This window comes from Dendroctonus ponderosae, unplaced genomic scaffold, assembly GCF_020466585.1.
Source record: "Dendroctonus ponderosae isolate FM_Combo_2020 unplaced genomic scaffold, Dpon_F_20191213v2 Dpon_F_20191213_1, whole genome shotgun sequence".
NCBI lineage: Eukaryota > Metazoa > Arthropoda > Insecta > Coleoptera > Curculionidae > Dendroctonus > Dendroctonus ponderosae.
The window spans coordinates 4,312,553-4,340,478 of NW_026017110.1; the positions used below are offsets into that span (position 1 = coordinate 4,312,553).

Here is a 27,926-nt window from a genome sequence, read left to right on the forward strand (position 1 = left end):
GTAATGTTTCTTGATATAAGATATTTTTTGAGGAGGGTATGTAATTGTGTAAAATGTCATCATCTACCATGAAAAATCATATAGATAAATACTCTAGGCAGCCGGAAATTGAACATTTTAATACATTGCTAAGGGCAAAATTAACATAAATTACAAGGCTATATTACCAAATTTCCCCGTATCTGCCTGGCAATATTTCATTCGTCAAACATTTTTTTTATTTTTTCTAATTTTGAGTAAAAATAGTGAATTATGTATGTTTTATTAACTGTTAATTTGTAAAACCGTAGCAACCGGTATCTTTTCATCACCAGTTCGCACGATTTTGTTTTTCGCAATTGGTTAAGAAAAGTAGAACGTTTCGTCATTGTTATCAGTTTTGAAATGTGTCAAAAGTGTTGACTTTAACAATCAAAATTGGAAAAAATATTTTTTATTACTACTAACCTGAGAAGTCACTATTATTTACTTTACTCATAAATACTCACTTTATATGTCAAAACAATAAACTTAATTAATTAAAATTAGAAAAAAAGCTGTGCGCGTCTCGTAAAATAACTATATTAACGCACAAAAATACGAACGTTGTATAATACATAATCTTGTATAATACAACAAGCAAGGAAAAAGATAGTGAGATTCCTAATTAGAGTATCTTTGTCCTCGTTCGTTGTTACACATAGATTTTGGAACCAAAATGAACCAAAAAAAAACCGGAACCGGAACGGAACCGAGTTGGAAATTATTTTCTAAACCGGAACCGTAACGGAACCGAAATTTTCAATTTTGCCTTGGACCGAAACCGGAACGGAACAGTTATTTCGTATCGGTCGGGGTCCGTGTTTAGAGGCCTTAAGTATGTGCGTAGAGGGCGACAGTACATTTAAAGAAGTCCGCTTTTCCAGACACCTTATACATTATAAAGATTTTAATGGTAACCTGAGAAAATGTTTTAATTAACCTGCAAAAATTCTTACCTTCGGTGACTAGTAGTGATCATAGTAATTGAACACTTGTCTGCACATGCCTCTTAGAGGAATCTCGCCCTCTCCACACTTGTTCACAAATTGATAGCCCATTTTGGTGAAATTGCGAGGCAAATTGTTGGGTGCACCCTGTATTTGCAGCGCAATAAAAACAGCAATTAGAAAAATTACTTTTACTAGCTTTCCCATGGTCAGCAGAGGTCTCCACCACAATCGCGGTTAAAAATATTGAATCGCTTTTATCATGTACTACGACAGAGCTAATAATGATTTGTTTGTGTTACAGCACTAACGATAAGAAGCGATTTGTGTGTGAATATTAAATACGCCACAATAATTGGTCATGCTTTATTATAGACTGGCTGGAATCCAGGCGGGTTTGAATGAACTCACACCAACTTGCTACTGCGAAATTTTGCTCAACTTGGGATGATTTATGAATATTATTGACCTTTCTTCCCGTAGAGGCAGTGATTGAGCTTTTCTTAATCAGTGTTAAATTATTAAATAAACTCTGGCCACATGGTGTGAGTGGCTTGACATCGTCAATCACATGCATCTACTTAATCTTGTTAAGATTTGACGAGGCTTAATAAAAATGCTGTTGTGGAAATTCCCGACCATTTAATTCCAATTAAACCCGGTCGAGCATGAGCAATGTGTTTCGGTGAATTTATGAATGAACGAATTACTAAATATTAATCTGGCTGTCTCTGGATGTGGTCTGGATATTCAATGTCAGACGGCTGTGCAGTTAAAAAATTGATAAAAAAATCGGTCGTTTTATTTTGCATTACCTTATTTACAAACACCTTGTATAAAACTATCTTAAGTAACATAATTCACTTAGTGGCATGTGAACAGCGACTGATTCATAAGCTCTTAGACTACAATAAATAATAATTTAATTAATATGTACAGCTCGGAAGATCCTCGCTCGGCCAGGACATCCTTTGGGTCGAATTTCTAAAAAGTAAAAACCTGGTCAAAACCAAACAAACAAACAAAGCAAATAGCTGAACGATGACAAATGAACTAAAAATACCGTCTGACCCTTTTGCTGAATGAAATCCGAGTCGAATACATTTTCATAATTAGCGTATTTGATTCATTAATTTTATCGGGAGGTTCAGAGGTTGCACATCCTCTTTCGTAATTTCGGCCAAATGTTGGAAATTTCCTTTCAAATTTTTTTATCGGTCAAAGCATTCAAGTGATCTTATAGTTTCAGGCGAATCTGGGTCACTTCTAATCACTTGGGCAAAAAAACTCCTAATTTGATCCAAATCGCATGCAAACGTTGAAGCGAATTTCAGTTCTGACTTTAAACACTGATTTTGTTTATTAAATTTGGCTTTTTGCAATCGGTTGTTTCTAACGCACGAATTCTCTCAAAATGATATCGATTGGACGTTTCATAGTGCAAGCACAAGTTTTTCGTCGTGTCAATTAAGAAACTATTTTCAAATTGGAAATTTGATTGTAACCAGCGTTTTTGCGCGACTTTTCAGGTGTAAATTGATCTAATTATAATGAGCCAAAGTTGCTAAAAACTACATTCCACAAAAGAAATTTCCCTAAGTGCAAGATAAACTCATTACATTTCAGTGGCAATAGTTTTGGATTCCAATTTTTACCATTTAAAACATTTTTTAGACTAATTTGCCCAATTCGAGAAAATTTCACATGTGTGCAACATATGAGAAGATTGCGCTTAAAATCTAGCATTAAAAAATACTATCTTGCGCGAAAATAAGAGAATAAAAAATATTTAGTAGCTTGCTTTCCGTTAATAAATACACTTGCTTAAAATCCTCATCATTTCGGAGAGATAAGAATTAAAAACATATTTTTATTATTTATTTTATCGTTATTTTTTGTTGGCAGCTTTAAATATTTTCTGCTAATTTTGTCCTTCACTTTTTTGAGATTAATATTTTCAGTTGCCTCATATACGCATATTGCGGTTGCTAGTAAATAAAATAGTCAATTGTGACTATAAATCTAGGATTTCTAATACAGAAGCCAAATCTATTTCAACCCTCTTGAAAATTGCTCTAAAAATTGCACCCCCCGAAAGAAATCGAACTTTTTCCTTGCAATTCGATCCAAAGCACCACTTTTCCTAACTTAAATAGAAAGTAGGTAAACCTTAAGAAGCCGAGGAAAGTAAAATATTGAAATTTTCAGGCTGAATTACATTGCATTTATAGAGTATTTACATTTGCAAGCATTTTTTGAAATTAATCGAATAGAAGAACGATTAATATTCACAGTTTTCCAAATTAATTGAAAAAGAAAAAAACAAAAACACTTGTATTGATAAAACCATTTCTAAATACCTAACGTTAAAGCAAGATGGTTAAACATTTCTTAAAATATTGTTGGAATTAGTATAAAATATAGAAATCATTGTTGGATTTTCTAGCTAAATTATAGTTAGAGAATTGAAGCGAAAATATATGTAACTCATCAAAAATGCAAATTTCAAATCGAAAACTACTTTATTCACAATTTTCCTCCAAAACTAATGTGTTTAGAGACAATAAATATGGTTCTTAGATCAACGAAGTAGCGTGTTTTGAGACATTAAGAAGGAAGTGTCTATCTAGACGGAGTTAAATCATATTTTCGATTTGCTGCATTTGACTTAAAACAAATAAACTGTTTAAAGCTGAAAATGACCGTTCTAAACGAAATGAAAGAAATACGTTCCGGTTAATTTCAGATTGAACTGCAATAATGGACTAATTTCAAAGAGTGAGTCTGGATAATTTTTCATTTTCCAATTCGAGTACTGAAGCCAAAAAGAATTGGCTAAACTTGCGTCTTTTTGCGTTGACCTTTTCTTATCACTTTTTTCTTCTCCGGGCTGATTAGCCGTAAAAATCTGCAGCTGAGTGCTGTTAGGGACAATTATCGAACCGTATGCAATCCGAATAAGTTAGGCATTAATAAGTCAGAGATAAATTATTTCAGGCTTCAATTAGAGGAAATATCTAACAAGAAGAAACTAAAGTTGGTTCTACTTGAAACTGAAAAAAAATAAAAATTCAATAGCTTGTTGCTTAAAACCCAGGCGATAGTCGTAAAATCCTTAACTTTTCCCTGACTCGATTGCCATTAAATAAAACCGATTTCCTCATTCACGAACGTGGCTAGCATCGGTTGTCGTATTCGCACACATACGAGTCTATGTGAGATGCACGATGGCCTGCGTGTTGCCACGTTCCAACTTGACACCTTCACAGCTTAAAATATAGATCCGTTTTGGTAGTGACAAATACTTTTACTTCTGGTCTTCGTTTTGACCAACAAATTAGCGAGACAACTATGCGATATCCATCGATCCTTAATTAAAAACAAAACTTTTGAACATATTTATAAGCGTTAAAAATTTACGTTAAGTTTTGATGGTTTTTTTTTTCTAAGATAGTCGGTGCTGGAAATGTTGGTATGGAAAAAAGCATTGCTTTGGACTGAAAGAGATTTGCGCCATTAGTGAGGGTTTTTTGGGTATATTTTTAATTCAGGTTTTGTGTCAATTTTCACACACATTTTCTCCTAAACTCCCAACTTTAGCAGTTTGTTGTGCTGAATACGAAATTAAACTTTCGGCAAAACACCAAATTAATGGTTAACATTGCATACATTTTCAAGAGGGTTTCTTATTTAAAAGCTTTTGTTGTAATGTCGAAACTATTTCTTAATTTCATAGATAGATGAATCATCACGCAGCATCTTAGGCTTTCAGCTACCGGAAAGCATTTTATAGTTCTGACCAGTTTGATTTGGATATTTGCTGCGTCTTCCAAATCGAAAACGGGATTTTTTTTCTGCTCCGGAGAATTATTCCGGCTCACGACCGAATGGAAATAACGGTGATCAACTATGCAAAATCCTGCTCGAAGGACCAAAACCGCGATTTTCTGACCGATTGTCTAAATATGCAAACAACGAATTTTTCAAAATATATTGGCTATTGTTTGGTCATCATATTGCTTATACAGGGTGTTTTTGCTTTTGACGTCTTCAGTTTTTCAAGAGGAATGTCTTTAAAATATTGGTCGTTTTGTTATAGTTGTACGTAAAACTGTTGCGGTATGAGTTTCTTAGTTTTAATTGCTGGTATTTGCAGAATAAAACCAATTATCTGTTTTGCTTAAGAATTTGCATTTTGTGTACTTTTGCTTGTGATAATTCGCTAAACAAATCCGCGTATAAGYAATCGTAATCTACTGTTTAATTTTTTTTRGYTAGTTTTTTTTAGTCAAGTTTRTTAGTTTATCGTTCTCACACTAAAATTTCCTGTTTTCTTGAAKSTGCTCTRAATGTTTCTAAAGGCAAATAACATTCGATTTATAAAGTTACATACAGGATGGTTTTTTARTGCGAYAGAGTCCATTATTTCCGTTGGWGTTGAACTTTCGAAAAATAGTKTTATATAAAAGTTGTTGACGCACAAAGTGCGCACATTTTAAAAATATCTTATATGATACAGAGTGTCTCAGAAAAGCAAGRMAAGATCAACGTGTATTTTTTAAATAGAACTACGCATTTTTCATTAGCTCATGGAATGCAGCTTGAAACGCTRCATATGCACCGTAAATTGYTTTTTTCTTACTTGYGACGTTGGCAGATTATCGCCATTTTAGTAAAATTTTGGTTAAAAACATGGTATCTAAAAATTCATTGTAGAAGCAAAAAATACGTYTTTCCAATCACCACAGATCCATTACGAATTCTATTGAACCAAAATACCAATACATTRTACAGGGTGTTAACAATGTGGACTTCAATCTAAAACTTTTTAACGCAATATAACTTTTGTTTTTCAAATGGAAGTACCTGTATATTAATACGTCATTAGATATACAATTTACAAAGTTACAAATTTGCATTTACACTTTAAGCTGTGAAATCAACCGTTTTCAAATTATAAATTATTTTATTTAAAAATTTAACAAAAAGTTGTTACATTTTGTAAGGTGGCTATGGAAGTCATTAAATAAGTATCATATCGATATTTTTTATTATTACTATTTATATATTTTTCCTTGCCTCGCTTTTCTGAGACACTCTGTTTCATATAAGATATTTTTAAAATGTGTGCTCTTTGTGCGTCAACAACTTTTATATGAAACTATTTTTCGAAAGTTCAACACCATCGGAAATAATGGACTCTATGACACTAAAAAGTCACCCTGTATATGACATCCGTGCAAGTAATCTATGCTGTTTAAATCGGGTCATTTGGGAGGCCCTGGTAGAGGTCCATCACTTGTCCTTATGTGTTTCATTGAGAATTTTCCAAGCAAGTAAAATCTGATTTAGGAAGAGAAGAAATTAAAGTCGACAATTGAGGCTTGTGAAAAATCGTGCTACCCAAGTTCAAAAGCAAATCTTTGAAGTTAATAAAAACAAGAGATTTTGGTCATTTTTTCGGGAAAAAGATGTCAGATATGGAAAAACTGCTGAGAAAGTAAAAAAAATTGGGAATCCAAAACGAGTAATAATTGCGAGTTTGATAATTAGCTTAGGACGCGCCCGTCAAAAATTTAGGAGGAAAAAGTATCAAGGGGTATTTAACATTTGTTCGATAAAAAGTGGCTGCTTACCTTTAATCAAAATATCTCTTTGCACGTGCCATTTACCCTCTCAAAGCCATAAAGGCAGACCATTTCAGTGGTGGTAGTGGTGGTGGTGGTACCAACTTTCACTACAGTAGCGCCAATAGAGTCCGCTAAGGGTTTGGCCATGCCATACATTTGCACAGTCAAGACAACGATCAGACAGAGCAACAACTTGGGCAACATTACGTGAAGCAAACTCATCCTGAAGAGACCGCAAAGTTTCGGCAGAGGAACGGCCAGATGCTATTGGCGAGCAAGACGAAAAAAGACTGTTAAGTTTTTCAAGACAAGGCGTGTGTGTACATTTCGGAATTGTTTCTTGCGTACGGGACTTAAGCGCGGTTCACACTCAAGCTGCATGGATTTATATTATTTCGCACACTGACGCGGTTTGGTGAAGGCTGGAATGAGGCAGTGTGTTTCCCAGAGTGACTCAACAGAGTCTCTTTCTGACTGCATTTTAAGTGAGCATTATTGATGCATTTGTATATAAGCTGAGTGATGGTGCACTTTATAACTGCCGGATTTCGGCGTTGTTTTTAATTTTCCTTTAAAGAACACTTAAAATAAAGCACATTCAGCAAAAAAAAATGCGTATGGTCCATAAATTTGCAGAAAAAAAACACTTACAAACTTTTAAAAATCATATCTAGACGACCCGGCATTTATCGTTGAAAATGTGATTTCCCAGATACTATTAAATCATGTTTTAAGAACTAACAATTGATGATTCGACACACACAATTTGACCTATGATGCCTTGCAATAAATATTTGCAAAATTCTGAAACCTATTTCAAACCTGATGATTGATTGGGTATATGTTCATCACGTCTTCTACTCATTTTGGGCGGCATTGCATGGAATGTCTGATAAATTGGACTTCAGAAATTAAACAGAATCCAATGTTGCCACTTATTTAACCCATGCATAATTATGTATACTTGCACTTTCCGAGAAGAGAAATTTCATTTAAATAACTGGAATATGTTTGAGGAAATATGTTCATAAGGAGAAAATATGGTCAAACATATTAATTAAAATCAGATAAATGAATTAAAAATGAACAATGAACCTACACTAACCCAAGATCAACGCATCTTTAAGCCTTACAACATTAATAATGAGTAGTCTGTGATAACCCAAACTTACAGCACTCACATGAAAGTATACTATTCCATTTAGTTATAACCATTTTGTGCAGTCTGGCAACTGCACAACATATGGCATAAATATGAGCACAATATGGAGATTTTTTAAAAGTTTGTAAATGTTTTCTAGCGTGATTCGATGGACCATCCGCATTTTTATCCTGAATGTGCTTTATTTTAAGCGTACTTTAAGGGAAAATTAAAAAGAACGCCGAAATCCGCCAGATATAAGTGTACCTTACCTGTAAGCTCAAACGAGAGATTGATACTTGATTGAATAATATTCTAATCTTCTCTTTGACTGTTTTTTTGTTTAGTAAAACAGCTAATTTTGGATATTTTAGACACAAGCTGTTCAACGAGGAAGCGAGTGCTCAGTTCTTAGTTGTTGAGGAATTCTAAGAATTACACTAGAAAACTCAAAATTTTCCAATTTTATGGAATCTGAGATTACTAAATTCGAGTTCTTCTAAATAGGATTCATTTTTGATATTTTAAAGTGTCATTGGTTGCTCAGGTCTATTTGCTACACATTTTCAAAGTTCGAATTTCTCACATCAAACCCTTAATTTCATTACTTGAATTTGTTTGTCCTCTTTATAGTGAGAATAGACAGACTAGCAAAGAACATGAAAGTCCAGTCGAAACCAAGCCTTATTCTTCCGGCAATAAATTACGCCTAATCAGAACGACGAGAATCATTTTATTCCTATAAAATAGATAGATAGGTCAAAAGCTTAAAGTTTCGGGTTCATACACATTATTGTCACCACCACATGTGCTTAACACTTGCGCTGGTTTTTTTCCCAAGAACAGCCAGCGTTTAACACTTTTCGTCTAGTCATCAATTTAAGTAGAGCAACTGGACAAATATAATGGCGGATTTTGTTGCAGTTAAAGCACAGTTTTGCGATGAATGTTGTGTTTTCAATAACAAGACCAGATGTACAAAGAGAGAACCAGGATTTCGTAATGATCAAAATATTATGGTTTTCATACCGATACTGAGAACTATACATACATACACGCAGGCTGTTTATTTGCAAATGTTTGGGATTTTATTTGAATATAGTGTGGCCCAAATTTCATCAAATACCCACTTGTTTTAATGTTTGTTTAAATTGAAGCGATAGGAAATTCGTACACAATGTCTATTCGATTTCTTCATTATTAGAAATATGGAATCAAGTGATATGGAAAAATTAAACGAGTTGTAAATAAACTACTGACTTATCATATCATCTAAACGAATGTTAAGTTCTGGGTTCTCGACAATTAATGTGCCCCCATAAGCGTCAAAAGCAAATATGCATATTCTAGTTAAGGCGCGTAATTATACCTCTGATCTCGGCTTAGGTAATATCAATAATACATAAATCAAATTAAATTAAATTTGGTTTTGATTAGATTAATCCGAGTTGAAATAATACAAACTGGAAACTCTCTGAACTAACCGCATCTTTTAATTGAAACGCAGACATAAAACACCAGTACTGCCTTGAGCTTTCAAGTGATTTTGTCGTCAAGTAAATCAACGTTAATGAGAAATAAAGTAAAAGAGACAAATAATTAAGTCGTTCCTCAGACATTCATTCTGCAAACAAACTAGACCCAAATCAATAAAGATTTGTAATTTTAACACTCGTAACGATCTCGCATTTTGCATTTTAAGCTCTTTTATTTTCGGTTGTTTGACTCTTGAAATTTGTTTGTTTACAAATGAACCTATACGAAGTAGTAATTTTCTTAAACACTAGGTAACCATGCGGACATTAGATAAAACGAATAAACATTAAATAAAGCTACACATTTATCAAGATGTAATTAAATAAAACCACTCTATTTAATTTACATGTTCGTGGTATTGTTATTTTAACTTAATTGCTGATTTTTCAATTGTGCTTTTTTAATCAATTAGTTGGAAAAATCAATTATTTACATTCAACAATTATCCTCGCTTGGTGTTTAGACATTTAAGAGTAAAGACCACCCACAGACCACCGAAGGCAAACGGAGGACAAGAAAACTAAAGAAAATTGAAACATTGAGAAAAATAGATAGATTTTCAAAAATTATCCATTTGGCTGAAAGTTCAATCTGTGTAGACACTTTTTTGTTCTTTGACAATTTTTGGATAATAACAGCCGTCTTGAGGAAAATTGCTAAAAGTAAACGACTGCATATGAATCTGTTGGGTACACGTTGCTTTGACAACTTTTGTAGATTATGTTTCAATAAGTTATTTCTGCGGAACTGGTCTGACCAGGAAAGTCCTTATGACTGCTTTTAAGAGAATGCGTTTTTGTGTAGGTACTTATGCCCTAAAGTTGATCTCAGTGGCAACTTTTTACGAGGTTTTACGATTTATTGAACAGCCGACAGCAATTTTCTAGTGTGTGCGTCAGCATTTTGTACACTGCACTTTTTTCTACTGTAAATCGCGACTTTTTCTTTATTAATTTCGTGTTTGTGTACACTTTAATTTCACTTTTGTGTACTACAGCCGTAAAGTTGAAATTGGTTGCAGTTTTTTCTAAGATTTTACAAAATTTTCAACGTATGACTTAAATTTTAGAGCAATAACTCTGGACTGACTTTTAATAATTCAGTCCTGCGGAAGCAACGGTGTGAAGAAAATCTCTTCCACGACATTTCATCGAACACACGAGCCTTCTATTGACACGATAAAGATTAACTCCAATAATCGCGATGTTTTATGAGTTTTGTAAAATTTTTACAAACAAACAGAGTTTTAATCATGTAATCCCGCAGCACCGATCGAACTAAAAAATTGTTTGTGACGGTATTTCGGAGAACGCACTATTTTTTTGGGATTTTGCAAACTTTTCAAAATGTGAATGTGATTTCCGAGCATCAACTCGATGCACATCATTTTAAAAATTCATTTCTGCTAAAGTGATCGGGCAAAGAAAATTTTTCGAGGCGGCATTTGATGAAACGCACTTTCGTTACAATCGCAAAAGTTTTCACGAATTTTTAACGTTCAAACAGCAGCTCATTACAGACTAAATTTTAATAATACAGTTCTGCGGACGCTACGCGACACGCCGATTATTTCATTGATGTCATAAATTTCAGCGAAAACCCGGTTTCTTCTTAGTTTTCTCGAATTTTTGAACATTTGAGTGCAATTTTCAAGCCAGAACTCGTTCCAGACTTTCAGAACCCTTCAAAATAAAAAGTGACTCTAACCGCATTTAAAAAAACGCACTTTCTACTGCAGCTGTCGGAAAGTTCAGCTCAATTTCGATTTCTTCTATTAAAATTGGGCAAAAAAAACATGAATGTGCCACGACATTTCATAGAACCAATTTTCTACAATTGTTGCCGTAAAGTTGAGTTCAATCGAGACGTTTTCTGAGTTTTTGGCAGTGTTAGAACATATAAGTGTAAATTTCGGTCAACTCGTTACAGGCAGAGCTACAATAATTTATTCTGCTGGAACCGAGCGATCTAAGAAATTGTTAGCCACAGTATTTCAGTGAACGGAAATTCTGCCACTTTCTACTTATTTTCGAATTTTTTAACATAGTGCGATTTTCGAGCGGCAACTCGCTGCACAAAATTTCAATAATTTATTCCTGCAGAAGTGACAGAGCTGTAAAATATATGTGGCGGCATTTCATATGACTTTTGTCCAGATATGCCGAAAAAATGTTTTTGTTAGTTTTTATGATTTTGTCAACCTACGAACGCATTTTCGATCCAACTCGTTGCAGACTGTTTTCATTACTTATTCGTGCGGAAGCAAGCAAGTGAAGACATTTTTCGCGTCGAAATTTAAAAAAATGCACGTTTGTCTACTGATGCCGCAAAATTAGCTCGATAACGACATGAAGGTTTTGAATTTTTGCGTATTTTGAGTGCGTTATACGAGTGCGATTTCAATAATTTATTTTTCGGGACTAATCTTGCTATGAGTGCCATTGACGCTATTTCATAGAATTACCGCCGTAAAGAACACATTTTTCAAGGCCATCAAGTTTTTCTCAATCGCAACTTAATCTGAGTTTTTACGAATTTTTCAATATCTGAGTACAAATTTTGAGCGGCAACCCGGTGCAGGCTAAGTTTTAATAATTTACTTACCTACTCTACCTGTCCTATTCATTCCGTAAAGTTCTGGTCAGTCTAGGTTTTTTCTGAAATTTAGCGAATTTTTAAATATCTGATTGCAATTTGAGAGCTGCCACTCTTTTGAATGATTTCGATCATCCAAAGCTCAATTTGGAATTGCTTGTAATGGGCGTAACGCCTTAAGAATAGCCAGTTGAGGACTTTATTTAAAAAAATCCCATTTTGTTGGAGTATGATTGAAATAATTCTTGTTCAAAACCCACAATTCACACCATATTAAAAAAACTGTAAAATATACATACCTTTTACTTAAACATACTTCTACTGATTCACTTCTGCACATTTCACTGAACAGCAACTGACGCTTTAAGGGCGCGCTCTGCGCACTTAACTTATTTTTTGTGTTGCTTTATTGTGCAGCAAAACCAAAAAAGGCATTGTCTTCGAAAATGAAAAGTAATAAGAAACTGGGCGAGCAACGGTCTTACGACCATCCAGGGAACAAATTCCGATAAATGTAATTACCTGGATGTGAAATATGCCCCAGCTGAATATAAACGTTTATTTTTCAGCCTTCCTTTCTGACTACAAATCAAGGAAGCGCATGTTTTTGCAGGTTTATCTGACTGCTCTTAATAACCGGGCATCTGGAGCTGCCCAATTCCTGCCCAAATAAATATATAAGTAAATAGAAAATACGATTTCCTTTGTGAAATACCCGACGGCGTAAATATAATGCCCCGACGGGCATAAATCTGGGTCCAGTCAAAAACATGGGATTTTTCTATAAAGCGAAATATTGTGAATGGTATTGCTGTGAAATAGGGGCTCATAATTCAGCAGGCGACAGGGAACCTTCGTATTTTTAAACCGTTTAAATCAATTCCGGTTATTTGAACCTATCTAATGGATTTTTTGTTGTTTCAGCAGGACAGGTATGTGGAAATTTGTTTAAATAATACCTGTTCGATTTAACAATTACCCCAGAGCGGAACTATTGAGTAAACTACATTTTTCCTATTACTACTGCTAGTGGCCGACATCCAAATTTATCTTCCAAACTCTACCAGTTGCGGTGTTTATATGAAACAACCAGCTATTTAAATGGCTTTTTTATTACCTCGGTACATTTGCAAATTAAATTCAATATTTTACAACAATTAATCAACAATGGTAGTTCTGCACTTGAGGTATCCATCCTACCGACATGGGGTTGTATACAAGCGCTTTACAGTCGGAAGAATCGGTACCCAACAACCCAAATTGTGACCTTATTCTGTATATTTATTTATAGTATATATTTGTTCTAAATGTACAATGCGTTCACTAAAGTAAGTCATAAAGTAGTACTTATCCCTAATATGTAACAGAGAGTTGGAAACCGGAAATTCTGCAGACAGATTTCTCCGCAAAATCCGTCCAGAGAATTGGTGTGCTTTTTGCAGCGCTTGTAATCTTAGGCCTCAACTGAAGAACGAAATATCCTAAAGCTACACAAAGCAGTTCACTATTTTTTTTATTCGATAATTATTTATTTTAGATTTTCGAGGTGATTGTGTCTGGTCGTAATTTGCCTGGGCCAATTAACGGCTTTCAATCAAATGAACAGTCGCTTATTGGTCGTGATTGTTTGGCGCGTCTTACGACCCCTGCAACTCGACTAATTTACTATGGATTTCCACACATCTCGCACATCCTCAATATTATTTAAAATTAGCGTTTGATATGTCTCGAATTTGTGTGTGATTTTCACTCAACATTCACTTTTAATGGCAATGTAATATCTGTCGCAAATCGGGGAATCATCGCAGAGACACAACACGCAACAAGTGTCTTCTACTGACCAATAAATCAACGCAAATTGGGACGAAAATAATGAAATGAGAAAGTGAACAGAAAAAAAATTGCAAATAATAAAGCAAAACAAACAACTACATGTTGCACTGTTTAAGCTCCACTTAGCCTTCAGGTGGATGCATTTAAAAAATGTTCCAATGCTTTAATAATATCGTCTATTTTCTGGTTTGTTGCACTTGCCAAACATGACACCGCTACAACACAAATAATGACGAAATCTATTCATTCACCTAGCAGATCTCATCAAAACACTTAAAAATTGCGTGTTTTCATTTAATTCATTTTATTCGGTACTTATCTTTTATCTCGGTTCTTTACCTCGCTCTTATCGTTGTCGTTACTCACATGTAAATGATTCGTCAGTAAATTTTGCAGAACGCAAAAGGCCTTCGAGAACTTCGACAAAATTAAACCCAAAACAACGAACAAGAAGAAAGGCTTATTTGGAAATATCTAAGTTTAGATCTGCAAAAACTGGCAAACAAGCGTTTTCTGTTAAACAGTTATACCCTCATCCTTATCGTTTATCGTCGAGTATCATCTTAAAAACATCACATATTTTCTTCTGAGTTTCTGACTGCAAATTCGATAATTTAAAACTCACCTTTGCCGTTTAGCTTGATCGCATCTCTAGTTCCTCTAGTCGTTTATCACCGCACAAGAATAAATAAATCAACAAGGGGGAAAAATCGGTCCAACTCTGTGAAAGTCTGCTAAACGGCAACAAAAGCTTGATAAAAGTCTTGAAAAACTCTTATCGTTTATCACACACCTTGATGCAATGTATACAATGTATACTTTTATTTTTCTCTTGTTTTATTGCGGATTCATTCAATTATCGCATGCAAACACACTGTGGGCGGATATTGGAATAGTAAAGATTTTTTTAAATCTCTTAAAATGACAATAACCAGGGCAAATAGGCTTCTAAATTGGCTACCGTTCCTCAAATAATGCATGAATAGTTCTCGCTTTATTAATTCCAGAGTTTTATGAAACTATGGCCAAATAAGTAGGACATTTCCAAAAGAAGAACAATTTCGTTAAATGTACATCTTTTCCCCAAGTTTTGTTATCGAAAAAGTACTTTGCTTCCAGGTCACAAGGGTAAGGAAAACATCGCATACGCTCTAAAAAACATAAAATTAATTTGATTGTTCCACTGATCGTGTTTCAAATGAAGATGAAAAGTTACAAAAAATTAAAATCTGGTGCAACAAATTTGCTCCGACCATGAACAAATGGAAGCTGAACTGGAATTCTTCAGTTGAAAATCATTTAAAAGTGGGACATCAGGACGCAAGAAGCAACTTGCACAGAACGAACTGAGGAATTTGGAGCAGAATTAACAACCTTGTTCCCATTACGAATGATGCAAGAATCAGATTGCAAACGAAAAAAGTTGCCAGAAATTTTGAAAAACTAATTACTGTGATGTTTGTGATTTGTTTTTATTTAAATTCCGATTCATTTCAAATAACTGACATTTTTCGATAATCTAAATAGTTCGTCGTTTAATTGCTTCGGACCAGGACAAGTTAATTGAACTTCAGCTGCCCAGTTAGTGAACATGTTATGTTGATCTCTTTCCTCATAGCCACATTTCAAAACTTGGTGTCTAAAGGCAAAAGAGGAATTTTGGATTTATCAACACCATGAAAATGGAAAGATTCATAGCTAAATCCGAATAAGTAGAAAACTATAAAATTATCGTTCATATTTTGCATACCAAAAAAATTTAAATTTACTTGAGAAAACAAAAATAAAATAAAATGTAAGGTGTTCCATGTATTTGATATTAAGATTTTCTGATCTTGAATAAAACACAGCGCCAATATACGGAGTGTGCCACTTAAAATAAGTAGGATTTTTTAATATTTTACAAACCAAATATTAACTTATTCCTGCTAGAGAAGGATTAATCCTTCTCTAGCAATTTAAAAAAATGTCTGTTGAACGACTACGGAGAAAGTGTTCGAATTAACAGCATGAAAATGTAAATTATCATCTTTAAAGCCGAATAAAAATCCAGTTTAAGTTCATATTTTATAAAATAAAAAAATTAAAATTTACTTAAGAATTCAAAAATCAAACAGATATTTCATTCCAACTTTTCTACCGCACTCTGGCTAATTGCAAAAATAATACAAGTTAAGCGTAAACTTACTCTGTCGTTGGGACACCTTGTGTTTAAGAATAATTGAAATTCAAGAGTCAACGCAACTGTGAGGGTTTAGTTACAAAAAAAATTGCGAGCAAACAAACCAATTTCAGCGGATGGCGGGTAGGGATCAAATGATAAAAATAACGCCAAAGCTGCGATGACGCCCCTAAAACTCGTCCGTACCTAATAACGGATATGATCAAGATTTCGTGTACTTAATCTGTACTTAGATATGGCACAATCCCTTCGTTCGTTTGAAGTAAATTAATTATTTATGAATTCGTCGCTACTCAATGTTGCTTCCAACTGTTGGCTTTGTAGTAGACGTCCTTGTACATACTGGGACACTGCTTCCCCGTCTGAAACACCGTTAGAATTATTCATAAAGCGATTTTAATCGAGCAGCGCATTAAACTGCTTAGGTAAGAATGTGGTAAGCCGGTTTTAATCTCCGGCAAACTGCGATGTTTGCGTGTAAATCTTCGCAGGCATACAAAGGCAGCCAACATTGTATCTAGTAATTCGTCTTTAGCGTATCAATCTAGCGAGTAATCAGGGATTTGGGTAGACAATAAGCTCATCGTAAATCATCGCTAAGCTGTCTCAACATCCGTATCAAGTGAGCAAACAATTGTTATTAGCACGCCCGTCTTCCAAACAATATCAAAGAGACGCTGCACGTACTGGCTAAACGTCATCAATTTGCTTGTACACCTCTGGCATGAGCCGAAACTAGTCCTTTAATAAAAGGGATAATGGGGTGGTGCACCATTAAGCAAGATCAGTTCAAATGTTCCAAAGTGTGCGCTGCGTTATTGCTGCATCGGCCGCAGTTTACGCTTCACCCACTCGCAGGTTGTTTGTGTCTCGGAAGCATGGGAAGGCGAAATTTGGAAATTGCCATCAAAACTATTAAAATTGCCACCAGGGAAAATTGACGAAACATAATCCAAATATTTACGCTGTCGAAGTGAAAAAAGTCTACTTGATTGGCGCGAACAAACAACTGCAGCTCCTCGCTTAGCTGATTGTCCCCTCCGGTTCCAATGTCAATATTTGACTGGACCTCTTTATTTGCTGCCGAGGTGACATTTCGAGTGGATATTTGCCCGTTTTGATGAGGCTCGATTTTTAACACGAAAAACACAGGAAACGCCTTCAAAGGAACGGGCGGGCTCAATACTTACGGCTGCTTTGTTTCTAACGTTAAAATCTATGTTTGTTCTCACGGGCCTGTGATGGAGGGGCTGCGGCGGCCTGAAATTATTTCCTAGGGGGGCTTTTGGGTGTTTGGAGTCGCCTTGCATCAAACGCCTCAGGCCGTGCATCTGAAACAACACAAGCTCATTTTCAGCATAATTTAACAGCTTATGACACACCATTTATTTCAAACTGAAGGATCAGATAAAATTACTTGCTACTCGAACTTTCTTTTGAATGACTATTTACCATACAGGGTGATTCAGAATTGGCATCATTTGTTTTAAGGGGTTATGGGGGTTACAAAATATTGAAAAGCTTTTTACGATAATTTCTATCACATTTAACCGCTAAAGACTGAATTTCAACTTTGTTATCAAGTATTATTTTGAAATGGTCTCATGTTTGATGGATAGCAAATTTGCATAGATTTGAGTTCAGCAGATTCATAAAATACTTAACCAACATTGTTGACGCAAAAAAAATCACTTGCTATCAAGTTAGACCTTATAACAAAAAGTGTAAAATACGCCTCAAAATTTGAGAATAGTATCGACCAAAACTCCGCAATCAATCAATGCGATTTAATAGTCACGGACTTTTGGTGGAATACTGTATAAACTGGCAAGTCGAGTAATTCGCAGCCGCATTGTTGTGCAAATGAAGCTTTTATTGGGCGCTGCGTGCTCCATAGTCGCTAGCTCAAATAATTACTATTGCATCCAGTTAGACTACGGCTATATAATCTCTTCTGACCGATTGAAATTCGTAAAAAGCATTCCAATTTGAATAGCACGTGAATTGTAACGAACTAGAATGTCTTGAGAGGTCTAATGATAACTGATGTCTTTTACAGCCAATTTTATGTTGTGTAATTGCACGCCTCTGCTGGTTTAAAACTGATGACCTCCAACACTTTGCATGGGTTAAAACACTCAGCGGCCAAATCATTGCTTCTAGCAAGTAATTAAATCCGTGAATTACGACTTTTCGCGTAAAATGCCCTTTAAGAAGTATTTATGGTCTCATGGGTTTTGTCTGGTTTTATTTTGAGGCGGTGGCTCATAAAGCGAGTACTTAAGTTTTATTTTAGAATCACCGGCCACTAACATTGGCCCAGTCGCTTTGCACCTGCCTATCTAAGCTTGCACCAGAATAAACATAATTTCTGTGTTGCCTACGTATCTCATGTGTAGCCTTCTATCTTCTTCTGGTTCTTTAAATTGCCACTCAACTGCAAAACCCACGAGGAAGCTTTCTTCTAACCGCTGCGATATAAACCTTAACTATTCTTGTAAACAATGAGAACTGATGAGGCACGCAGCAGGGGCGGATCCAGCTTGCAAGTCAGGAGGTGGGGTCATCTTGTAGAAATTCAGTATTCAGTGTTCTCTTATAAAATTAGAAAAATTATCGTTTGTCGACATAAACCCAACACAAGGAGGGTCATGAACCCCATGACAACCATGATGAAATGGTTGGTCATGAGACATTGGTATCGATGGATAGAGATTTAGAAATTCGATTCAGTCATAACATCATTTGATTTCATTGACACCAAAATTGTTTGATAAAATTATAGTTTCAAAGTTTACACCTCTCTTTGAACATTTAATTATCGATGAACAGCATGGTTTTTGTAGAGGAAAATCAACTGTGACCAATTTGGCTGTGTATTCTGAGGACTTGTTGAATGTCATGGGGAGTCATGAGCAGATTGATGCAGTTTATACTGACTTCTCGAAGGCGTTCGACAGAGTACCTCACAAAATTTTGATGTTCAAGATGGAAGCTTTGGGACTTGGCGACAATTTATGTCAATGGTTGGAGAGTTACCTTCTTAATAGAACTCAGACAGTCATCTTGAATAATCAAGACAAATCTAAAAATAATTTCTGCTACCTCTGGTGTACCACAGGGTGGACATCTGCCCCCTTTGCTATTCGATTGCTGTCAATGATATATGTGTTAATGTAAAATATTGTAAGTTTTTATTATTCGCTGATGATTTAAAGCTTTATTCAAGAATAACCTGTACTGATGATTGTTTAAATGTACMAGCGGATTTAAATGCTCCGAATAACTGGTGTGAAGTTAATTTTTTGCAATTGAACATATCTAAGTGCAAGGTTATGCGGTTCTCCCGTCTAAAACAGATAATTTTATTTCCATATATGATAAAACAAGTTGAAGTGGAATCAGTGAATGTATAAAGGATTTGGGTGTGTACTTTGATGCTAAGATTTCATTTAATTACTACATTGATATCACCAAAAATAGAGCCTTAAAAATGTTGGGATATCTTAAACGAACAACTAAAGACTTCAGTAGTATTAAATGTATAAAACTGGTGTATATGTCTTGGGTCAGGAGTATCTTCGAATATGCCAATATTATATGGTCATCTAGTTATCATGTACATATAAATAAGATAGAAATTATTCAAAATAAATTTCTAAGATACTGCGCCTACAAGACATCTATGCCTTTAGATGATTTGGTTTACCAACGATTACGACATCAATTAGAAATTCAAACGCTTGAACATAGAAGCTTGGAAAGCGGAATGATATTTTTATTTAAATTAATTAACTACCATATAAATTGCCTTTATTTGCTCAGTAAATTGAATTTCCATGTTCCTAAGAGAACGGTCAGAAGTCAATCTATATTTTACTTGACAGCTTATATCACCAATTACAGTCACTTTATGATTATCGACAGAGTATGCAGGACTGCTAACAATTTAGATTTGTAATATTTTTATATTWCTTTGGGAGCATTTAAGTCCGAACTAAATCTGAAGGTACCCATGTAATTTATTTATTGATTATTTATCTGTTATTGTTATATGTGAATTTTTATTGAATGTTAATATTTTCATACGCATTGTATAATTCGCCATGGATTTTTTCCCGTTTAATAAATTTGAATTTGAACATGAGTGAGAAAATTAGAGTAGTTTTGACCCAGAGAGCGAAATTTGAATGTAAGACATTTAGGTGCAAGATTATGCCAAAAGTTAATGTTTTCCGTCTCGTTTTTGCTCGTTTTTCGGAAGCAAAATGAGCAAGAATTATAATTTTTACATCATTCCACAGAAATGGCATTTTTGGAAAGTGAACCATCGATAAGGAAATATTGCCAGTTTTCTCACAAAAGTCTTGATTTCAAGAAGTTTTAGATTTGCGTGTGTCTTTTTGAGTTGCAAAATTGTCTCAAACATGACGCTGCGTTTTTCGAAGTTTTTCCAAGACCATTTGATCCAGCAGCGTCATGTTTGAGTCGATTTTGCAACTCAAAAGGAAAACTCGCAAATCTAAAACTTTTTAAAATCAAGACTTTTTAAGAAAACTGACAACATTTTTTCACTTCCACAAAGAACAGTTTTAACCCAGAAAGAAAATTTTGAATGACCTGTAAGATGTCTTGTTTTTCGTCCCGTTTTTGCTCACTTCTCGGAAACAAAATGAGCAAAAACGGGACGAAAAATATGAAATTTTAGCATAACCTTGCACCTAAGTGTCTGATATTCAAATTTCGCTTTCTGGGTTAAAACTGTTCTTTGTGGAAGTGCAAAAATGTTCTCTCTGGAATACCAGAGAGAACTAAATGACCGTTTTTAGCAAGTGAACCATCGAAAAGGAAATGTTGGCAGTTTTCTCAAAAAGTCTTGATTTCAAGAAGTTTAGATTTGCGTGTTTCCTTTTGAGTTGCAAAACCGACTCAAACATGACGTTGATTTTTTCAAAATTTCTCAAGGACTATAAAAATAAAGTGAACCATTTGAAAAGCAAAATTTCGTTATTTTATTGGCTATTTAAAACGCCCCTGTAATCCTCACAGCTTAAAGTTTTCGCCTCGATCTACTGCCGTATGCACTAATAGTCAGCCGGGTTCTAAACAGCCCATCTATAATTTCTTGCTGAATATGATTTAAATTCATTTTATTTCAATCATAAGCTAATATTGGCCTTAGCTTAACTTCCCGGGCAAAGTTGAGCGTTTACCTTATGTCTAACGGGCTATTACAGCTCGTTATGCTGGATATTGTTGGAGTTGCATAATTTCGCTAAGGCCCCGTTTTCACTGTGTGATTTATTCATGGCGATTTTTTGATGATGTTGTTAAGCTCGTATTGATCTAGGCAGCGCGTTGTTTCCTACTGGTCACAGCTAGAGATTTGCCTTTTTGCCTTTTGGAATGATTCCGGCGAAAAACAACAGATCGGCCCGAATTCCAGCATTTACCGAGGGATTTTTGCATCCGAGGCAAACAATTTGCTGCAGGAAAGCCATAGCAGACATCTGATGGCGGAAAATTTACATTGATTTGTTTATTTTCGCTTGAGCACGGCAGTTGAACCGTGCTCGGTCTGTTGGCCGTTTATTTTTATAACGATGCTTAGTATTCCCGTAAAACAATTTAACCCGTCGACTTTGCTTGTTTGGTCACGTAGCCAACGAACTGACATTGCTCGTGTTTAGCGCATTTTTTTTATTTTCCTCCCACATAAACAGTCAGGTTTGCCATCAAAGTGAATTGCCGCAAAAAAGGGCTCGAGCTTCAATGTGATGTTGTAAGGGAACGCTCACTAACCGAACCCTTAACAGTCCTTCATTTAGCTTACAGCAGGGCAACGGACATTTCTGATTTAATAGACAGAACGAACAGTGGTTCATTCATCCAGAACCAGGGACGTTTTGGTTTTAGCAAAAGTTAAAGAGTCACATATATAACAGATTTTTAGGTCAACATATAATACAATAATTTTTCGCAGCAAGACGGTGCATCATTTCAGATTTGTTAAATCTGAATTTTGACAACCAGTGGCTAAGCGGGCCTATAAGATGGCCCCCATGATCGCCAGACTTGACTCCATTGGATTTTTTTAGAGCAGTGTTACCCAAATGTCTCGAAGCTGCGGACCCCCAAAATTAAACGCTAGTATCATGGGAATTCCCAGAAACAGTTTCGTTACAACAATAAAAATATAGCAACTCTTCGGTTGTAATGCGGTTATGTTATTAATGCAATTAATAATTGTTAAAATACTTGAGTAATGAGTAATAAAAAATCAAAATAAAATTCATTGATAACATTATAATTATAATACTTTATCACAATTTTATCTAAATCACGTCTAATATTTGAAATTTTTAGTCTTATATCTGAAACAACATCCAGTCGATTTATTTGTTTTGATTTCAAAAGAACGTATACAGAGAAAGTCTGTTCACATAAATATGTCGTGCAAAATGGAATCTAATATTTAATAGCCTTTTCTGAGAGCTCGTTGTAATCAGAATTCATTTTAATCCAAAAGTGAACTAAATCGTTGTCGTTAAAAATATCTTTTCTAGAACTGTTACAAGACAACTCGACAAGCTGATCTTGTTGTTTTTCTGTAAGAGTTGCATTTTTTTCAATTCTTGAGGTAGCAAACGGATTTCTTATCCAGCAGTTTTTATTATTTGGCGCCGGAAAATATTCACGAAAACTTCTGGCTATATTCTGCAAATGCTGACAAATTATAAATTTAACCCCTTGTGGCAACGTTTCTTCCGCGCATTTCAAAAACAAATCTAAAGATAATATGTACATACATAAAATGTACGTAAAGATGATTGTTCCACACGGTTATCCCAAATATGTAATTTTTGTATGGTGGCTTCTATTTTTTCTTTAGCCTCAAAAATATGTATGCTTTTGCTGTGTAATTGTAGATTGAGTAAAAAAGCACAAATATCCGGTAAGTGTGCTGTCAAGCACATCCAGGAAAAATCGTTAAGTCGTTCAGCTAATTCAAATTTATTGTCATTTAAAAAATCCGTATTTCCTCACAAACTTCAAAAACTCGAGCCAAAATTTTTCCCCGGGACAGTCATCGTACTTCTGTATGTAAAAGGAGTTGAACGTGTTCATTGCCTGCTTTTTCACATATTGCTTGAAAAACGCGAGAGTTTATTGGTCTGGCCTTAATAAAATTAACAACTTTAACAATTTTGTAGAGGGTCGATTATAATAATGGAGGCATTTTTTGCAAGCTATTGCTTTCCTATGGATACAGCAATGAGTCCATGTTATATTAGGTCACCAATTGGTCACCTTGACATTCTTGGCATAATCGCAGTCTTTTAATGAAATTTTGCACTGAAGTTCTTATTTCGTTCGAAATATTAAATATTCTCTCCTGAAGTTCTTCGATTGTATTCACTTCTGTTCAATAAACCGTATTTTTTAAATGACCCCAGAAGTAAAAATAAAGCGCGTTTAGATCGGGAGATCCGGGAGGCGAGTTTATAGGAGCTTCTTGACCTCTTAAAATCTAACGGCTTGGAAAGCTTTGATCAAGCCAAAACGATTTAATTTTTTTGAGGCAAACTAGTGCACTTAGGAAACAACAATAAGGGATAAAAAAATTGATAAATAACTTGTAGTAATTAAAAAAATCATGTTGATTAAAGTTTAGGTGGACACAAAAAAGTTCTGATCAAAACAAAAGTAAGGGTTCCACATTTCTACCCTGTATAAAAGTAAACTAAACTACAAAACACTACCATAAAATGGCACTCAATTAGCTTATAATGTGTACCAAAATTGAAGTTTCTGTATTCAACCGTTCTAAAGAAAAACAACAAAGCGAATATTTTTCGCCATTTTGGAGATCAAATATCTCAAAAATGAGAGCTCAAATTTAAAAAATTCTCAGGAAGACCCCCTCTAAAATGACGAGGAGAACACGCTGTTAAAATATTTTAACATATTTACGGAACACCCTGTATATAAAAAATTGTGGATGTGGATGTAAAGATTGTGTTTGAAACCTATTTTTAACGTGACGCAACTCGCATACGTTATGACCCGTTATGTTACAATACTATTGTAACACCACACTATACTTGCCTATGTGTTAGCACTGATGTGTTGCCAGATCAGACCTTAATTCTTAAAACTTCCGAAAAATTGTATTTGGAACGTATTTTTCACTATTTGCCTGTTCGCCTATTTTTGTTTATTTTTTGTTATGGGTTCCAGACCCCCCTGAGTACCCGGACCACTATTTGGGCATTAATTAACAGAAACACTGTTTTAGAGCATTGATTAACAGCAACAAACTTCTGCATAATGATGTAAATCGCACACCACTAGCAGAACTTTGCGGACATTTGACCATACACTATTCAGTAACAAATATCGTGGTTGTTAAAACTAGATGCCAACTTTGAATAATACAGCCATCGTGTACTGCAATTATCTTAATGTAAAAAATCGATTTCCATGGCACTAATTACTTTTCCAGCTCATTCCTTGGGGAATCGTCGTACGATGATGATTATTCAATTATTGTGCGTATTTCCTATTAAAATGCAAATGGTGTTTTGTTTAACTGTACGCTGTTGTTTAGTGCGGTGAAACTTGCGAAAACCCATACATCATCGTATTCAATTACCCAAAAATACAGATTCATCTGAAAACATTTTTGTGAAAGGGCATGGCACCATTTGTCAGTCAAAACTGTCGTTTGCTGTATTATAGATCGGAATATCTCAATTTTTATGATCAATGCCTGATTTATTTAATATTACTTTGGCGCGAATTGATGATGGAAATTAATGGCGCATGAACTATCATAGTTGTCATGATGCATGGATATGATTTACTTCTTTTTAATTAAAATCTGCGAATTATTATTTTTTAATTCAGGCATAAAACACTAAATTGCTTAAATTCGAATGGTATGGGGAAAGTGGGTTTGGAAGTAATTCTGAATTAGCAAAGCACCCACAGTTACTATGAAAAAAGGGGAAGCTTGTTGAAATATTAGAGAGCTAAGAGATGCCTATTTAGGTAGCAGAAAATATGCTAAAATTACAGTAATTGTTCATTCACTGTGAAACAATATCGCTTCGCCTCTTGTCCTTTATATTTGATTGCGCTTTACCTATACCAGTTTCTCTGTTTTTGAACGTCAATAACTTAAGAAAATTGATTTTACTCTTGTGCTGGTATCTCTTTTATTTTACTTAACATTATTGACTAAATTAATACCTTTTAATTGACGAGTATGAAATGAGTTTTACTTTATTTGCGCCTGAAACCACTCTGTTTTCCTCTAGGCAATTGGATGCATTTCAAGTGGAAGAACACTAAGAAGGAACTAGATTTTGAGTAAGTTTAAAAGTGACGATTACAAGAAGATTTGAATCGTGAATAGATGCTTCAAAGTGAAAGTCTGGATGTGAAAAGAGCTTGAAGATTAATCATCCTTATCAAGAAAAGTTCCATCAATAATGCGTTTTTTAAAGCTAGTTGAATTACTTGCGTTGACTCTTTCAATACGCGTTTGGTAAATTTCATTCTTATAAAGGTAAAGTCCATTAAAATGATTATTATTGTTATTATGAAGGGTGTTTGGCTGAAACCGTCTAACGGCAAACGACCGTGTCCGACTCCTGATAAAAGACAAACAGGCAGCGAAAATTTTGTTTACCTGTTTTTGCTGCTTACCCCTGTCACCTACATCTGATTAAAACGGCTTTGGATTTTATCAGCAGAAAATAGAAGGGAGTATTTCATTATGTTAACCAAACAAAAAGTCCCATAGAAGAAGTGTAATAACTGTAAGAAATTTGAAAACTGGCCATTCAGAGAAAGGGAATAAAAACAGATAACTGAAAATCTAACGAGCAATTAATTGAACTGAACCAATAAGCAACAGATTTATAGGCTCCATGAATTTAGGGTTTATAAACATCTAGCTATTATGAGAAATTGTCGTACATTTTTAGGCACTTGTGGCATTATCCAAGTTAAAATTTGGTAACGGGCAAAAATTGAAAATCGCCTATCGAATCGTTGAAAAAATGATTTCGGCTTATGAGCTGCTGAAATGCGATTTACACGCGTTGTCAATTAACGCACAAAACAAAGTGTTGACGTGACGGCAAAGCTTTACAATAACACGGATTTACGTCGCATTTTGCCGTATTTTTCATTGGAAAAAGCGCAATTGACGGAATTATGGATGGAAGTCCGCGCCATCACACTTGGATTAGAAGCTTACAAATTACGAAATAATTGTGATTGGGCGCGCTAAAACTGCACTGAGGCATTAGGGCATCGTTTGTTTTTGCTTTTCACTATAAATCGTCCTGTCCATTTGCGGATTAACTGTGTTTTGTTTAGACCGTGCACGAAAAGTCAGCTGTGCTGTTTTAAACGGTTGGAAGTATTCAAGTTAAATCACACAATGCTCTAGCTCGGTTAAAAGCACGCAAATCAGCCAAAATATACATCTAAATGAACTAACTGGCCGCAGCACGCGGCGTGAGCAGACTTTCATTATGCAAGAAACGAATTAATGATTACAAATGAGCTTGTCCAATTGACCGTCAATAACTTTAAATTAGGTCCTTCTGGAAGCAAATTGATTAAACTTGGCTAGACCGGAAAATCAGGAAGGAGATCAAATCTTGCCTGTATGGTCATTGGGTGAACTGAGTAGCTTGATGACTATGAATTATGAAGGAGGAAGGTTTCAGAGTCAGGCTAGCACCCTGCCCTGGCTAAAAGACACCACAAGCTCAGAGAAACGGACACTTGCCTCAGAACAGGACTGATCTAACCACGATCACCCACGCGATAAAACGGACAACGAATTGGAGAAAGAAGGATCTGCTGCGTGTTGCTACCTGGAATGTGAGATCATACAATAACAAAGACCAAGATGTCCTAAATGAACTTACAGATAACAAAATTGATATATGCGCCCTACAGAAAACGAAGATTAAAGGAAGAGGCCAAAAGAAATACGCAGAATATATTGCGTATGGACCATACGCAACTTCTGAGAGACTCGTTTTTTGACCAACTCCAAACCACAATTGACTCGCTACCAAGTGACCAACCCATGATAGTGCTTGGGGACTTTAATGCACCAGTTGGAAACGGAAAAGTCCCAGGAATTAAACAAAGGTTCAGCGAGAATGTACTGAATGATAACGGGGAACTATTGATAGACCTTTGTACTTACAATTAATTGCTTATCAATAATACGCTTTTCGGCCTAAAACCTCAGTATAAATTTATATTTGCAAATAACAAAAAGTAAAATACGAAATCAGAACGCTCAATTCGGCAAATATAGGAAGCGATCATAACCTTTCATTCGGAAGAATTAAATTGAATATACGAATACCAAAACAACCAAGACTGGTGATATTAACACAGAAACTCAATATTGAGCTGCTATGGGACCCTACGATAAAGTACGTATACAAAAATACGTTACAACAAAAACTCGAAGAAAACCCGATTTTAAATACTAACGACATCAATCTAGCTTGGGAAAGAATCAAGAATTCAGCAAGGGAGGCACTTGGAAAACTAACCATAAAAGTGAACCAAGTAATCAAGCACAAGACGATGGGGTCCGCCCAGAAGTTAAGGAACAGTGTAAAGAAAAAGGAAAAGCCTATCTAAAATACCGTACCTACTATGCGAACGCCAGAATCATACAATGAATATAAGGTTAGGAACACAACTAATGAATTAATGACAAAAATAAAAAACGATCACTGGGAAATGTTCTCAAACGCCTGGAAAGTGATTTCTACGGGATTCAAAAGCAGATGTGGCGATTCATAAGATTGCACCGAAATTAGGACAATGAACTAGAACCAAACCACATAAAAAGGAAGAGTGGATCAGATATTTAACCGATCTGTATAAAGGCCGGGTCACATCTATCCGATCCGACTCCGATCCGACTCCGATCAGAGAACCTTCCGTCGATGACCAAATAATCGGATCGGTGCGTGATCGGAAAGGGGAAG

At 35.1% G+C, this 27,926-nt stretch overlaps 1 protein-coding gene and 1 long non-coding RNA gene across 2 annotated transcripts in view; both read right to left on the bottom strand.

The window, feature by feature from the left end:
- Positions 1 to 1,752: 1,752 nt before the first annotated feature.
- LOC125505841 lies at positions 1,753 to 7,165 on the bottom strand. Its single transcript, XR_007282462.1, has 2 exons — positions 6,605 to 7,165; positions 1,753 to 1,952 (listed from the first exon to the last, which is right to left on the bottom strand). It is a non-coding gene; the product is annotated as an uncharacterized LOC125505841 (long non-coding RNA).
- Positions 7,166 to 12,964: 5,799 nt separating this feature from the next.
- Positions 12,965 to 27,926, bottom strand: part of LOC109533338 (carbonic anhydrase-related protein 10) — a 119,445-nt gene continuing 104,483 nt past the window's right edge. The window contains exons 9-10 of the mRNA XM_048663412.1: positions 17,076 to 17,216; positions 12,965 to 16,247 (exon numbers count right to left, since the gene is read on the bottom strand). Coding sequence (XP_048519369.1) covers positions 16,179 to 16,247; positions 17,076 to 17,216 — 210 coding nt within the window. The 3' untranslated portion in view covers positions 12,965 to 16,178. The remainder of the gene's footprint in view (positions 16,248 to 17,075; positions 17,217 to 27,926) is intronic.